The sequence below is a fragment of the Asparagus officinalis genome, chromosome 6 (assembly GCF_001876935.1).
Source record: "Asparagus officinalis chromosome 6, Aspof.V1, whole genome shotgun sequence".
Classification (NCBI taxonomy): Eukaryota; Viridiplantae; Streptophyta; class Magnoliopsida; order Asparagales; family Asparagaceae; genus Asparagus; species Asparagus officinalis.
Window position 1 is genome coordinate 62,541,829 of NC_033799.1, and position 16,178 is coordinate 62,558,006.

Consider the following 16,178-nt stretch of genomic DNA (forward strand, 5'->3'; position numbering starts at 1 on the left):
AATTAATGGATCATATTTATACTATTTTTAGATCTATCCAATGTTGTCCTTCTAATTAGCTTTATTGGACAATAAATTGTTGAGAACATATATTGATTTTTTTTATCTTGACACATAGAAGGGTAGAATCAAATGTGTGGCTTTTCTTAAATAATAGTAATAGATAGATAATAGATAACAGATAGATATGGGCAATAGGCATACCTTATTTGCAATAGCAGGAGAATCACTCCCATACCAAGTATCCTGCCTCTCTGATTGGCAGTGAGCAAAACATGAATTGATAAATAAACCATTTTCAGCAGCTGTAGAAAAACTTTTCAACGCATTTAGCATTTCATTTCGAAAACCTGCAACAGATGGAAAGATATATGATAACATGCAGCGAGGCTGACCATTTTTGATCCAGCTAAAGAATAAGTAATAGTCACCTTGCAGGAAATTGATCTGGTTAGCATTGCACTTTGCGCTATCTAACTTGCACTGTCGCCAACTACCATGAGGGTCAGATATTGCAGGAGCTAAACTTGCCTGGAGCTGCATAGAAAATATATATATATCTCTGAGATCGAACATAGTATTCTCTTTTAAGATGCAATTTTGTAAGTCAGCTTAGGAGTTAATTATATCATTCAAAATTTAAATGAGGCAGTTCAATTATAGGATTAAGTACATTAAATTAAAAACAGTGGCACAAAAACAGCGTATCAGTTTTTCATGAAATACCAAATGATCACAGTTACAAGTTTATCAAGAAGTACCTGCCATACATCATATGCTGTATTTAGAAGAAAAAGTGGAGTCCGAATATTAGCCACCAAGTTTTGAGGAAAGAAGCACTGCATGATTCCATATGAAATAGAATTACGCTTCAATAAGCAATTAAACCAAATTTAGTGTTCTTTCTCCTTGTTCCGTGTATCACAGGATGCAGAGAATTACCGAAGTTGCATCCATGTGGGAAGTACAATATCCAGGTAAATTCTTCCCAACGCCCTTCATATACATGTAAATGTTACAAAAGAAGAGCAGAGAAAGAAATATCAAAACTATGAATTATGCTTCAATAAGCAATACAGAGCTGTCCGCCCCATAGTTTTTACAGATGTTCCTATATATTTTAAAGAAAAATATGTACCATTCACAGCATAATTATATGGCTATAAGCACCTGTAAGCTGACTACGCCATCAAAAAAGGTCCTCATGGTGTGACCACCAGCCACATCAAGACTGACAATCAAAACGAGATAAGTCAGAAATTCACGAAGACAATTAAAAGGGAAAGCCACAAACGAAAAGTAAAGTATACTGTTGTCAAGGAAATATCTACAATAAAAGATAACCAGTATGCTTTAAAATTATTAGCAAAAAAATTATATAGCTTCTGAGTGAGCTGCCACAGATGTAACACTGAACTCTTGAGGCAAAGGAATTTTGTAGATGATGATTTCAATAGTAAGTCTTACACATCAAGGAAAAGGCCAGCATCAGCTAGGCATTTGACTTTGGTGCTTCCTGGAAATAGCTCTCGGAACTCATCACAGTGTAGTATTGAAGCTAGACCACCAGCAGAACATCCAGAAAGAAGAGCCTAGAAGTAATGATTATACATAACATATCAAAGAAGATCGCATGCCATGACTAAGATGAGTGTAATGAAACTCTGAGAAAGACCTGGTCAGCTTTGCGCATGCCTTTTGACATCAGGTCTTCCATGGCAGCAGACCAGATGCGCTGCCCCCGAAAATAAAGCCCTGCAGCCTATATATGATATCATAAATCATAATTAGCATCAGTTGACATGACATGATTAACGGCAGAAGACAACAAGGATTTCAGCAAATATACTAAAGGAATAAGAAATGCAAATGTGCTTATTGTTAGTTGAACTATATGATCCAACCTACCTCATTATAGCCTTCACCACTGAATGATGCACCATCACAATAGCGAACCTTGACTCTATTCCAGTTGAAAAAATCTGCAACCATCACATCCAAATCCTATATAAAACAAGTCCTCCAGCCAATGCTTTATTTCTAAAACTGATTAAAACTATACTCCAACAAAGAAAGAAGGGAATGGATTCAATTTGAGGTACCAGGATTTTCCTCGGGTTTGTTACTCAAAATCCCAGTGAACTCAATAGCTTTCTCCATGTAATTCAATGAACCACGACGAGTTTTCTTGCGATAAACACAGGTTCTGATATCATTGCACCAACCTCCTCCCTGAGATAAAGTTTGAATCCTCACTCAGCAGCGGTGTGTAAATAAAGAACTAGTCTATCATTCTCAATTTGGCTGATAACATACTCTTTTTACCATGTGTGTAAGATCATTCATTAAATTTACAATTTCTTTAAAAATCCTCTTACCTCCAGTTGTATTAGCCAACTGTTTGCACCTGAGCCAAACCCACGATGTAGGTGGTAAGCTGCCACCGTTCCATCTAAACAGACTGCATAAGCCCAGAGGAAACAAATCAAGTAATAATCCATATCCCTAGTTACCTCATATATCTCCAAACACAACTGTACAACTACGTGCATAAGAAATGGGAAGAAATGAGAAACGGGTGGTTTGCGTGGCCAGCTACGAGGCACTCAGTTTGGCCAGATGCTTCGATGGGAGAATTTGTTAGAATTAATAATTGCAAAATTACATGTAGAATCACTAAAGGTGTAGTTTGTTACTTAATATTCTTGTAGAGATGGCAGACTCTTTGTGTATTGCATTATTAACAATTTCAGGTGGCCAGGTTCTATGTACTGTTACTAAAATTATGATGTAGGTCTTTCGAAACAAAAGACAGACCATTATAAATCTGAACCGAGCGCACATCTTACTGATTTATTTAACAATCAACTCAGAAGCATAAACGATAAAATACAACAGATTTATTCACATTTGACTATTAGTAACAACAAGGCTTCAATTAGAAAGTTTTTCCTTCTAAAAGTAAATTAAAAAGAAATGCCTAAAAGAGAATCAAAAAAGAGAAAAAGAAGAGAGGTCACGGTACTGAATCACAAAAGACCCCCCTGATTACACTGGCCATTAGAAAGTAGCACACTGGCGAACACGCTGGAATATAAGCAGAACACAGATGACGAGTTTCATACAAATAATCATGTTAATGCCTCGTATTTTATGTAAAAAAAGACTTGGGCAAAAGAAAACACCTGATTCTGAAATGATTAGCATAAAGATGCATCTACTACCAATTATTTTCCCCGCTTATTAGGAAATGCTTAACAGTAACACCCAGATAAATAGAGGAAGAGAGACGAAAGGAATCAGAGATACCAGCTCCTTTGTGAGCAGCAGATTGGATGAGGGTCAGGCCCACAAGCAGGGGCTTGGCTGCGGGGCTTCCAGCCTCGACAATGGCCACATCACTCTCGTTCCAGTGCCCTTCATTAATCTCAAAGCCCTGAACCAGTGACCCCCCCAAACAGAACCCAAGAAGCCCGAACGCCCAAAAGAGCTTCATGGGTTCCATTCCTCCTCTCCTTCTCTCCTTCAACTTCCCTTCAGCTCTGAAGGCTGAAGGGAACAAGAAAAGAGGAGCTCCTTTCGACCGAAAATATTATAAAGGGGTCGAGAGAACAGGCTTGATTTGGATTTTTGGATCTCTTTATTATTATACAATTAATTAATAACTGCGGCTATCAATTTAATACGTATGCTTGATTGATTAAAAGGACAAGTGCGATTAAGATTCTCTCTCGTGTGGTTGAGGTGAAAGGGACATAAATAGAACACTCGTTGTGCCTCTTCATGTTATGATATAATATATAGAATAATAAATCCCGAGTCCTACAGAAATTTTGAAAAAGCGTATCCTATTCCTATGAATGATGCCTTCGTATTACATAATCAAGTCCTCAGGTACTCATTCCCCTCGTCACAAGTTGCGAGGGGCAGCATTCTGCTCCTCCCCAATTATTGGCCCCGGTTGGTTCTCCTCGTGATGCTTCAACGAGCACACTGTTAGAATTCTACCCCTTCAATTGTGAGAAACAAAAGTCGCGGCCTGAAAGATCACCGTCAAGGGGACACGCGCGCTTTAATTCGGCGTCTCGTTGGTTTCGTGCTGATCCGTAAACAAAAATGCCTCATGGACCTCAAATAGGGGACCCAATGGGTGGACGGGTGAGGTGTCCCCCACTCGAATGCATGATGCACTGTTCATGAACAGTGCATCATGCATTCGGGGGGACACCTCACCTGTACCCCCCTCGGGTCCCCAAATCCTGTAGCAGCAAAAGATGGTATTAGTTCCGCTCGCTTCACCTGACCGCATAAGCTGCATTGTGCACTTACTCATTCAGTTGAACAAGCGCCTAATTTCTTTCATCAGCTAGTTGGGACTTGGATAAGAAATTAGGCCTGCAGGTCGACCTAACTCGAGCAAATGCTGGTTTAAGCACATGTTTTGATACATTTACTGTATTATAAACATGATCTTCTTGTCATGGTAGTAGGTTCGCAACTAAATTAAATCGCAAAACCACATTATGAGTTAAATTATTACAGATTAGCTGAGCTTCTGCTGGCATAAGGAAATTGGAGGGTTAATTAGCATGCATATACACAGGTAAAAACGGTTCTCGTTTAAATAAGTTCTCTCACTTATCCATTTTCAAAAACGAATAAAAGTCACTACATGAGAAGTTGGGTACAAATTAATAGCAGTGCATATTAAAAGACGAATTATTTGTGGGGAAGTGGCAACTGATATTCTTTAAGTAAAGTTCTTTTGGTTGGCTACCTTATCCCAGCCAAATTTGTGAGGACTTACATGCTCTTCTTGTAGCTTCCATCATCTCAACAACACCCTTTTGAGGTAAGGGCTATGATCATCAAATTCAACTTATTACAGTCAGCTAATTGAATTTATTTTTATTTTTATTTTCTTTTTTCCCCCCTTCTTCCAAGGGGAAAAAATTTATTTATACAAAGCCAGATTTGTTCCTGATTCACTTTGTGGTCTGCGCAGAGATCAGAACCAAACGATACCCTTCACAACATCAATAACGAGTGCGCGGAGCATGCCAAAGACAAAGTTATTATTAGAAAAGGGAAAGTTATATGCACTAACTAAAACCACTTACTACTTATGTAATACATGATTAATTATTTTGATGAAGGAAAGAACAGAAATGATGACTGTACTGCATTAAAATAACAAGCATTTCACATAGCCTTCAAACGACAAATTAAGTTCAGAAAATCAGCTCAAAAAATAAAATAAAAAATAGAATAACAACATATATATACAGAAAAGTAGCTAGTATGATAAATCAGTGGGAACCAGCCTGCAGCCGCTACAAGATCTGTGCAGAGTCTCCGTTATGTCATACAGCGCATTTACCGCACATTTTTTCTCATGAAGCCACGGTGCTCGGTTACTGGAAAAGGGGAAATCACACCATATTAATTGTGCTTGCATTGTGTAACCATATATAGTTTGTGTCTGCATGATATCAGGCCGGACAACCTACAAGAAAGAATTTCGTGTACACTATGGTAGCACGCTAAGGACAACATGTACATGCTACCAGACTCAACATGAAATTTACATGATTTCAGATGTTGGTAGGTGGTTCATAACGTCTGATAACCCTATGTTTCCACTTTCAATTGCTTCTTTCGCATTAATTAGTATCAACCTGAAAACTACGTGAGTTTGCCTATGCTGCCTTCGTCCCAATTTATAAATCATCACATAGTACCATAAATCTTTCTACTTGAAGTATTTAGTATGTCTTCTCCTTTGGGCTTCCTACTAGTTTTTCTCGCGATTGCCATCATCTTTCCATTTGGCAAGGCAAACTTTAACTCGGATTTTGACATCGTAACGGGTATTGATGGTCATGCCACGATTTTGGATGGGGGTGAGGAGCTCCGTCTTTCAATGGACAAGAATTCTGGCTCAGGAGTTGCATCTAAGACAAAGTTCCTCTTTGGAAAGTTTGATGCCCGGATGAAGCTCATCGCAAGAAATTCTGCTGGCACCGTAACATCATTCTATGTATATGTCCATTACAAGATATTCCATATAATACATAATGCGTGTATAATAACATTGATTTTTCATTTTTAATTTATTTTTTTGTATTTGTTTAAATTTGGTTGATTAGCTGTCTTCTGAGCCTCCAAACCAAGATGAGATAGATTTTGAGTTCTTAGGCCATGTCAGAGGAGATCTATATGTACTGCAGACCAACATCTTCACCAATGGAAAAGGCGATAGAGAGCAAAGGTTCCACTTGTGGTTCGACCCGACTCAAGATTTCCACACTTACACTATCTTGTGGAACCCCCTCCAAATAATGTGAGCTTAACTGCTTGCTTTCACTACTGTTAGAGCCATTCATGTGCATTCAAATACTAACACTGCATTAATTTACTTGAAGAATGTATGTGGATGACACTCCTATTAGGCTCTTCAAGAGAAATGAGAGTCTAGGAGTGGACTACATTGAGAAACAACCTGTCAAGGTCCAAGCAAGCTTGTGGAATGGTGAGGACTGGGCGACAGAAGGAGGAACGATAAAGATTGATTGGAGCAAATCTCCATTTTTTACATACTATCGTAATTATAGCGAGAATGCATGCATTTGGTATGGTCCTGGCTCTCATTCGTGCGGAAATGATGTCTCTTCGTGGATGAACCGAGGGCTTGAGGCCAAGGAGGTAGAAAAGATTGCTTGGGCGAAGAAGAATTACATGATATACAATTATTGCGACAAGGCAGGAACAGATGAAACAATCCAGAAAGAGTGCTCAAGGGAGTTCTCTTAGTTTAGGGCTGAAATAGGTTGCTGAGTAGTTGTAACTTGCATCATAGATAAGTGGTTTATGTATTTTGACTGATAAGAAAATATAAGTTAATGGATGCAACGTATACATGCACATGACAAACAAAGATGTACTATGAGATATAGTGGAATGATCATCAACAGCTCTTTTTAATTCTATTCATGTGTAAGTATGACCTTTTGAAAAAATTTCAGTAACATTCATCATCATTTGCATGTTTATAAATACAAAAAAATATTATTCTTTCACTAAGAATGTTGATAATATAATGCTGATGAGCTCAATCACCATCGCTAGGAATATCGATAATATAATTCCTTGTTACTTTTGTGTATGCCCCCTTTTGATAGGGAAGACAAAGACGTTTGTTGGTGGGAACTTAAAAGTGTTCGTCTTATGTATCCATTGCCTTGGTCCCTTATGCATCATGGATAACTGTTGCGCGCAGCGGAAATTTTGGCAGCACTTCGGCAGCACAACAAGAGTCAGGTCGCAATAGGAATCCTGTTTCACCAAGGAAACAAGAACCTTAAGCAAAATATCTCAACCAAGTGAGATATCAACTCTTCCTCTCATCAGTTCTAGGACTGACCTGTCGAGGGAACCTAAAAGCTATTACAAATCACACAAATAGAGAGACAACCAATTTTACGTGGTTCGGCAAATAGCCTACGTCCACGGGACAAGGAGAGGGGAGATCTACTGTTAGAGAGAATACAAATAGGGTTTACACACACCAGATCTCACAAATAAAACCCTCACAATCTCTCTCAAAGGATGCACAAAACCCAAAAAAAAAGTCTCTGCTTTTCTTTTGCACCCGCCGCCAATTTTTCTCCTGCTATGATTTTTCCCGCAGCCGCAAAAAAAAACTCCTTTGCACGTCCTCTTTTGCACCAAACCTAGAGCACAAATTAAACAAGATATATATAGGCTGCAGTTCTCTTCACGCGGAACCATCAATCATGTGGTCCCCACTCTTGGCTCACGCGGTTTCCCACACGGTTTCAAGCATCACATGGGTGGGCGTGGGCCCCATGTGATCACGTGCTTCACAATTCTCCACCTCGACGAAGTTTTTTCAAAACTGAGCCGACACCAAAGCAACCAAATGTCTCACTTGTTGTGTCCAGTACGCCGTGAAATAATTCATGACAACGGATTCAATCCACAACAAGTCGAGAACTCGAACGAGAGTCCAAACAATCTCACCCCCATCAACAAATCTAAACCGGCTGAATTAAACATGACTGCCTACGTATCCTCTTGCCCAAGGAATCAAGCCGAACGTAGTTCAACCAAACGGCCTTCAACGGCCTCAACAATCACGAATGTGCAACAAGCTTATACAATGATCAAACTTGTTGCTCGGAACCATCTTAGTTAATTAGCATATCCACCGGATTATCCTTCATGTGGACCTTCACTATCTCCACATCACCATCTTCAAGAACATCCCGAACGAAGTGATAACGAACATCAATATGCTTCGTCCGCGCATGAAAAACCTAATTCTTCGCTAAATAGATAGCACTCATGCTATCATAATGAATAGTGACAGACATCTGCGATATACCAAATTCCTCCAAAATTCCTCGAAGCCAAATAGCCTCCTTCACAGCCTCCATAACTGCCATATACTCGGCCTCCGTCGTAGACAAAGCCACCGTAGACTGTAAGGTGCATCTCCAACACACCGACGTACGGGTCAAAGTAAACACATACCCCGTCGTAGACCGGCACTTATCCAAATCCCTGGCATAATCCGAATCAACATAGCCAACACATAACTGCCCACCTGTAGTGTCCCGCTCATAAACTAAACCAACATTGAGCGTACCTCGAATGTACCTCAAAATCCATCTCACGGCGTCCCAATGACCCACTCCTGGATCGTGCATGTATCTCGAAACCATGCTCACCGCCTGTGACAAATCTGGTCTCGCACATACCATCGCGTACATCAAGCTCCCAACCGCACTCGCATATGGAGTCTTTGACATCAACTCTCGATCTTTAACTGTCTTCGGTGAAAGATCAGCTAAAAGCTTCAAATGGGCTCCCAATGGTACACAAACTGGCTTCGTATCCATGCTAACATGAAATCGCTGTAGTATCTTTTTCAAATAAGTCACCTGTGTCAAATAAATTCTGCCTTCTTCTTGTCTCTGCCGATCTTCATTCCTAAAATGCGTTTGACCTCACCCAAGTCCTTCATCTCAAACTCATTTGAAAGCTGAACTTTCAACTCATCTATAGCTGACCTGGAAGTAGAGGCAACCAACATATCATCGATATAAAGTAACAAATAGATGTACGCACCTCCTTTCAACTTGTGAAAATATACGCAAGGATCAAACTGGCTCCGAGTGTACGAATGACCAATCATAAAACCATCGAATCGTCTATACCACTGTCGAGGAGACTGCTTCAAACCGTATAGCGATTTCTTCAATTTGCAAACCAATTTTTTCTTCCCTGCAGCTCGGAATCCCAATGGCTGAGTCATATATATTTCTTCATCAAGATCACCATGAAGAAATGATGTCTTCACATCCAACTGATCTAACTCCAAACCATATTGTGCCACTAAAGCTAGTAAAATCCGAATCGAAGAATGCTTCACCACCGGAGAGAAAACCTCATTATAGTCAATACATTCCTCCTGTGCATAACCCTTCGCAACCAACCTAGCTTTGAACCTCAATGGAGTGCCCTCAATGTCCTCCTTCTTAGTGTATACTCACTTGCAACCAATTGCCTTCCGCCCCTTTGGAAGCTCAACAAGCTCCCATGTATCGTTCTTATGAAGAGATTCTATCTCCTCCTGCATAGCCACCTGTCACGAATCAGCCTCCGAATTCTGCTCAGACTCTCTGAATGTAGTAGGCACCAACTCATCGATACTCTCCACCGGAAGTGCATACACAACTGTGTCGGCATATCGTGCTGGCATCTGTATGTTTCTCTTCTGTCTCCGAACCGCAATCGAATCCTGAACCTGAGTCGTCGATCCCTGATCTTACACATCAGTACTCGTATCCCCCGTGTCATCGTCGTGCTCACCTGACGTCACCTCAGTCGGCACTCTAATGGATACTGTACCATCTGGATAATGTGGAGCTGCATCGATCTTCACCACCTGTGATATCTCCTCCGTCGGGTCGCTCTCCACCTGATGAGAGCTGGGAAGATTCAAGATAGAAGCCTCATCAAACGTGACATCCCTACTCAGCACAATCTTCTTATCAACTGGATCCCAAAGCTTATATCCCTTGACACCACGCTTGAATCCCACAAATATGGTCTTCCTAGCTCGAGGTTCCAACTTATCAGTTCTCACATGATAAAATGCAGGGCACCCGAATACCTTGAGCTGGTCATAACCTCGTGCTGGCTCTCCCGACCACATCTCCATAGGGGTCTTCCCCTCAATCGCAGATGAATGCAGCCTATTAAAGAGGTGACTCACATATGTAAGTGTCTCAGCCCAAAAGATCTTCTCCAAACCACTCTACGACAATAAGCATCGGATCTTCTCCAGTAAAGACTGATTCAACCTCTCTGTCACCCTATTTTGCTACGGTATATGACTAACCGTGAAGTGCCTCTCTATGCCCTCGTCTCGACATAGCTGCAGAAAGGGGTCTGAAGTATATTCACCACCGTTGTCGGATCGCAACGTCTTGATCTTTCTCCCAATTTGCAGTTCCAATCTCTTCTTCTACTCCACGAATATATCTAGGACTTCACTCTTCTTTGTCATGGTGTACACCCGACATCGTCTAGAATAGTCATCAACGAATGTGACGAACCAATGTCGACCACCAAATGATGCAGTCTTGGTGGGACCCCAAACGTCTGTGTGCACGTAATCCAGGATGTCCCTCGTACTATGAATGGCAGTCCTGAACTTCACCTTCGTCTTCTTGCCAAGAACACAGTGCTCACAGAATTCCACTTTACCACTCTTGGCTCCCTTCAATAGTCCCTACTTGCACAGCGCCTGCAGTGACTTCTCTCTTGTGTGCCCTAACCTGTAATGTCAAAGTCTGCTCATGTCCGCCTCTGAAATAGCCGAAGCAACCTGGCCAATCTCTGTGCTCCTTTAGATAGTATAAGTTCCGACTGCGGACTCTCTTCATCATCACCAAAGATCCCTTAGTAACCTTTGTTACAGCGTCTTCAAAGGTCACATTGAATCCCTTTGCCTCCAAAGCTCCAACTGAGATAAGATTCTTCTTCAGCTGAGGAATGAATCTCACCTCCTTCAATTCACGGACTACTCCATCGTGCATCCTAATCCGCACAGTACTTATCCCACAAATATCACAGGATTGATCATTTTCCATGACAACAACGCCCCCATCGAGTCTTTCGAACGATGCAAACCAATCTCGCCTAGGGGTCATATGATAAGTAGCACCGTAATAAAGCATCCAATTTGATGCATCCAAGTGGTTCACGTCCGGAGTAATCAGTAGAGAAAAGCTCGAATCATCGGAATCATCGTCTTTCGTAATATTCACCTCGTTGGCCTTCGGGCCCTTTTTCTTGCCATTCTCCTTCTCCTTGAGCTTCGGGCAGTCTCTCTTCCAATGCCCTTGCTCCTTGCAGAATGCACATTGGTTCTTTGCTAACTGGTGACGACCTCTAGACTTTGACCTAAAAGCTATTACAAATCACACAAATAGCGAGACAACTAATTTTACGTGGTTCGACAAATAGCCTACGTCCACGGGGTAAGGAGGGGGGAGATCTACTATTAGAGAGAATACAAATAGCGAGACAACCTAAAAGCTATTTCAAAGGTCACCTTGAATCCCTTTGCCTCCAAAGCTCCAACTGAGATAAGATTCTTCTTCAGCTGAGGAACGAATCTCACCTCCTTCAATTCACGGACTACTCCATCGTGCATCCTAATCCGCACGGTACCTATCCCACAAATATCACAGGATTGATCATTTTCCATGACAACAACGCCCACATCGAGTCTTTCGAACGATGCAAACCAATCTCGCCTAGGGGTCATATGATAAGTAGCACCGTAATAAAGCATCCAATTTGATGCATCCAAGTGGTTCACGTCCGGAGTAATCAGTAGAGAAAAGCTCGAATCATCGGAATCATCGTCTTTCGTAATATTCACCTCGTTGGCCTTCGGGCCCTTTTTCTTGCCATTCCCCTTCTCCTTGAGCTTCGGGCAGTCTCTCTTCCAATGCCCCTGCTCCTTGCAGAATGCACATTGGTTCTTTGCTAACTGGTGACGACCTCTAGACTTTGACCTAAAAGCTATTACAAATCACACAAATAGCGAGACAACCAATTTTACGTGGTTCGACAAATAGCCTACGTCCACGGGGCGAGGAGGGGGGAGATCTACTATTAGAGAGAATACAAATAGCGAGACAACCTAAAAGCTATTTCAAAGGTCACCTTGAATCCCTTTGCCTCCAAAGCTCCAACTGAGATAAGATTCTTCTTCAGCTGAGGAACGAATCTCACCTCCTTCAATTCACGGACTACTCCATCGTGCATCCTAATCCGCACGGTACCTATCCCACAAATACCCAAGTGATTGATCATTTTCCATGACAACAACGCCCCCATCGAGTCTTTCGAACGATGCAAACCAATCTCGCCTAGGGGTCATATGATAAGTAGCACCGTAATCAAGCATCCAATCTGATGCATCCAAGTGGTTCACGTCCGGAGTAATCAGTAGAGAAAAGCTCGAATCATCGGAATCATCACCTTTCGTAATATTCACCTCATTAGCCTTCGGGCCCTTTTTCTTGCCATTCTCCTTCTCCTTGAGCTTCGGGCAGTCTCTCTTCCAATGCCCCTGCTCTTTGCAAAATGCACATTGGTTCTTTGCTAACTGGTGACGACCTCTAGACTTTGACCTAAAAGCTATTACAAATCACACAAATAGCGAGACAACCAATTTTACGTGGTTCGACAAATAGCCTACGTCCACGGGGCAAGGAGGGGGGAGATCTACTATTAGAGAGAATACAAATAGGGTTTACACACACCAGATCTCACAAATAAAACCCTCACAATCTCTCTCAAAGGATGCACAAAACCCAAAAAAAGGTCTCTGCTTTTCTTTTGCACCCGTCACCAGTTTTTCTCCTGTTGTGATTTTTCCCGCAGCCACAAAAAAAAACTCCTTTGCACGTCCTCTTTTGCACCAAACCTAGAGCACAAATTAAACAAGATATATATAGGCTGCAGTTCTCTTCACGCGGAACCATCAATCATGTGGTCCCCACTCTTGGTCCACGCGGTTTTCCACGCGGTTTCAAGCATCACATGGGTGGGCGTGGGCCCTATGTGATCATGTGCTTCACAATAACTTCATTCCGATGTCAGATAAGAGAGTTAGAGGCAAAACAGCGGAGAGACACTTGCACTGTCTCAGCCAAGGCCGAGATAGTTGGACTGTCTCGGGATTTATAGAGTTGTTTTAACCATGATTCACTTCAAATATGAAGAATCTCAAAACACAAAAGTTGTAGAAATCTTCATTATCTTTCTAATTCATCTTGGATTAACTCCTTCCGAGATCGTATGAGAGAGATAAAGCCAAAATACCAAAGATAGTACAAACTGCCTCAGAATTCCGAACTGCCTCAGAATTCCGAGACAGTGTTTGTGTCTCGGAGAAGAATGGAGATTTTTGGTCATTATTCGATTCGAATATAAAGAATCTCAAAAGATAAAAGTTGTATATCTCTTCATCATCTTTCCAACGCATCTTGAATCATTTCGTTTGGAGGTCATATGAGAGAGTTAGAGGTAAAACAGCAGAGAGACATTTGCACTGTCTCGGCCAAGGCCGAGACAGTTGGACTATCTCGGGATTTATAGAGATATTTTAACCATGATTTGCTTAAAATATAAAGTATATAAAAAGAAGAAAGTTGTAGAGATCCTCGTTAGCTTTCCAACTCATCTTGGGTCAATTTATTCCGAGATCGTATGAGAGGGATAAAGCCAAAATACCAAAGATAGTATAAACTGCCTCAGAATTCCGAGACAGTGTTAGTGTCTCAGAGAAGAATGAAGATTTTGGCCATTATTCGATTTGAATATGAAGAAGCTCAAAAGACAAAAGTTGTAGATCTCTTCGTCAGCTTTCCAATGCATCTTGAATCATTTCGTTTGGAAATCATATGAGAAAGTTAGAGGTAAAATAGCAGAGACACTCCAAGTGTCTCGGCCAAGGACGAGAAACTCCAAGTGTCTCGGCCAAGGCCGAGACACTTCGGATTGTTGACCTTCTTGTTTTGATGATGATTTAACAAACAATTTACATCTAATATTGTTTGTCTAGTGTTTGTATTTTGTTATTTATTGTAGACAAATAATACGTTGGAGGATGGATGGAATTGCGCATTCACGATCATATCCAATTGAGGTTGGCGGAATTGTGGAGTGAAGCCTACACAATTCAAGTTAAAGATTCAAGTTCAAGCTTCATCCGCAAGTGTACCAGGTCAAGCTTATTGAAGATTAAGATTGCTTGGGTAACATTTAGTTTAGGTGTTATATTATGTGTGTTGGTACTTTAAGCTCAATATAATATGCACACACATTTAATTGGTTTCTTTGTATATATATATATAGTTATATATATATATATACATAAGTTAAGTTTTGGTTTCTATGTATATTTAGTTATATATATACATACATGGTTTTGAGTAGTTTTGGTTTCTATGTATATTTAGTTATATATATACATACATGGTTTTGAGTTTTCAAGTTTTAATATGAAACAATTGAATACAATTGAAAATGCATTTCTTGTTTCATACTTATATGCATATATATGATTTCATCAATATTAATTTTATTTAGTTCAATGAAATCATGTTTTAGTGCATTATATGTGTATTTTGATAAAATACTATATTTATTATTTATAAACTTCATAACAATAGTTTACATCTTTCTTCAAGTCTATAAAATCATTTTGTAATGTTTCAAAACATGGTTAAGCTAAAATGTCAAAACTCATGTGTTCACATTTTTATGTTTTGGACTATTTTATAAAATGGTGATATTTCTCATTTGGGAGGTCCTTTTTAAAAACCAGTTTTTGTAGCATGTTTATTATCATGTCTACAATTATTTTCCAAAGTTTTATATTTTTTGGAATTTGTTTGATATTTTTAAACAGGGTTTTAAAGTTAGGAAAACTGTTTCAAACCTGTTTTTGTCTTATGTCAGTTTGCGGTCGACCGCCACGGTCGACCGCCCTTGAGTCCAAAGACTTAATATGCTTTTTAGTGGCTCCCCCCCCCCCCCCCCCCCCCCCTCCAGAAAGTTTTGCGGTCGCCCGCCACGGTCGACCGGATATCTTTTCAGAGCCCAATTTTGCCTTTCTGTTGCTCGCGGTCGACCGCGAGTTTTCCACCATCGACCGCCGATTGTTCAACGGCTATATTGGGTACAGAATCAGATTTCTGATTATTGGGGGTTTTGGGTCTTTTGTTTGGGGTTTTTGCTGTTGGTTTCTCTTCCTATATAAACCCCTCAAACCCCTTCTACCAGCAACAATCCAGGAAATATTTTAACAAAGTTTTAACAAGGGTTGTTTAAGTGTTGTTTAAGTTTGTTTAAGAAGCTTTTAAGCATTTAAGAGTTTGAGTTTGTAAAATCAATTTCACAAGAGCTTGAGGAGATCGTCTATTGGTGTTTGAGCATCTAACTACTCTCCCTCGATCTCTTGATCTATTGAGAAGTTTTCTAAACTCCTTTTCTAGCTTTATATCTATTTGTTTGATTATCATTTTATTAAAGCTAGTTTTATATTGAGTTTAGATTTGTTTAATCTCTTTGCTTACACACACAACCATTGAGCTTATTGTATTTGCATACATTGTATAATTGGGTTGTGGGGAGTTGTAACAATTGAGAGTGAGCTTCATTGTGTTCTCATCCATATTTGAGAACAATCATTTGTTATATTGTGAGATTGTAAAGTTTTTGGTGAGCTAGAAAACCGAGTGTGAGGTGTAGACGTTGATCGGTGAGCGTTGAAAACCGACATTGTGAGAGTGTGAATTGTGAAGTTTTCAGTGAACTAGAAAACCGAGTGTGAGGTGTGGACGTTGATCGGTGAGCGTTGAAAACCGATATTGTGAGGTGTAAAATTTATTCGGGTAAGCTTAGAAAACCCGGTTATGATAGTGGATTTCTCCCCGGGAGTGGGGAGCGAAGACGTAGGACGGAAGGTCCGAACTCCGTGATCATATCGTGTGTTTGAGTTTGCTTTGGCGCACTTCTCTTATGTTTATATTTCTTGTCGTCATTGTCTATTGCTCATTATTTAT

General features: G+C 40.4%; 2 protein-coding genes across 2 annotated transcripts; one reads left to right on the forward strand and one right to left on the reverse strand.

Annotated features, from left to right (window-relative positions):
• On the reverse strand, positions 88–3,624 carry LOC109845186 (pectin acetylesterase 10-like). Its single transcript, XM_020414407.1, has 11 exons — positions 3,310–3,624; positions 2,379–2,461; positions 2,103–2,232; positions 1,909–1,982; positions 1,676–1,762; positions 1,468–1,592; positions 1,171–1,231; positions 943–996; positions 762–839; positions 432–537; positions 88–350 (listed from the first exon to the last, which is right to left on the reverse strand). Exons 1-11 carry the CDS (start codon positions 3,503–3,505, stop codon positions 103–105), a joined length of 1,242 nt encoding a protein of 413 aa, XP_020269996.1. The 5' UTR covers positions 3,506–3,624; the 3' UTR covers positions 88–102.
• LOC109846420 (xyloglucan endotransglucosylase/hydrolase protein 24-like) lies at positions 5,588–6,987 on the forward strand. The gene is made up of 3 exons (XM_020415660.1): positions 5,588–6,040; positions 6,150–6,343; positions 6,426–6,987. Exons 1-3 carry the CDS (start codon positions 5,771–5,773, stop codon positions 6,811–6,813), a joined length of 852 nt encoding a protein of 283 aa, XP_020271249.1. The 5' UTR covers positions 5,588–5,770; the 3' UTR covers positions 6,814–6,987.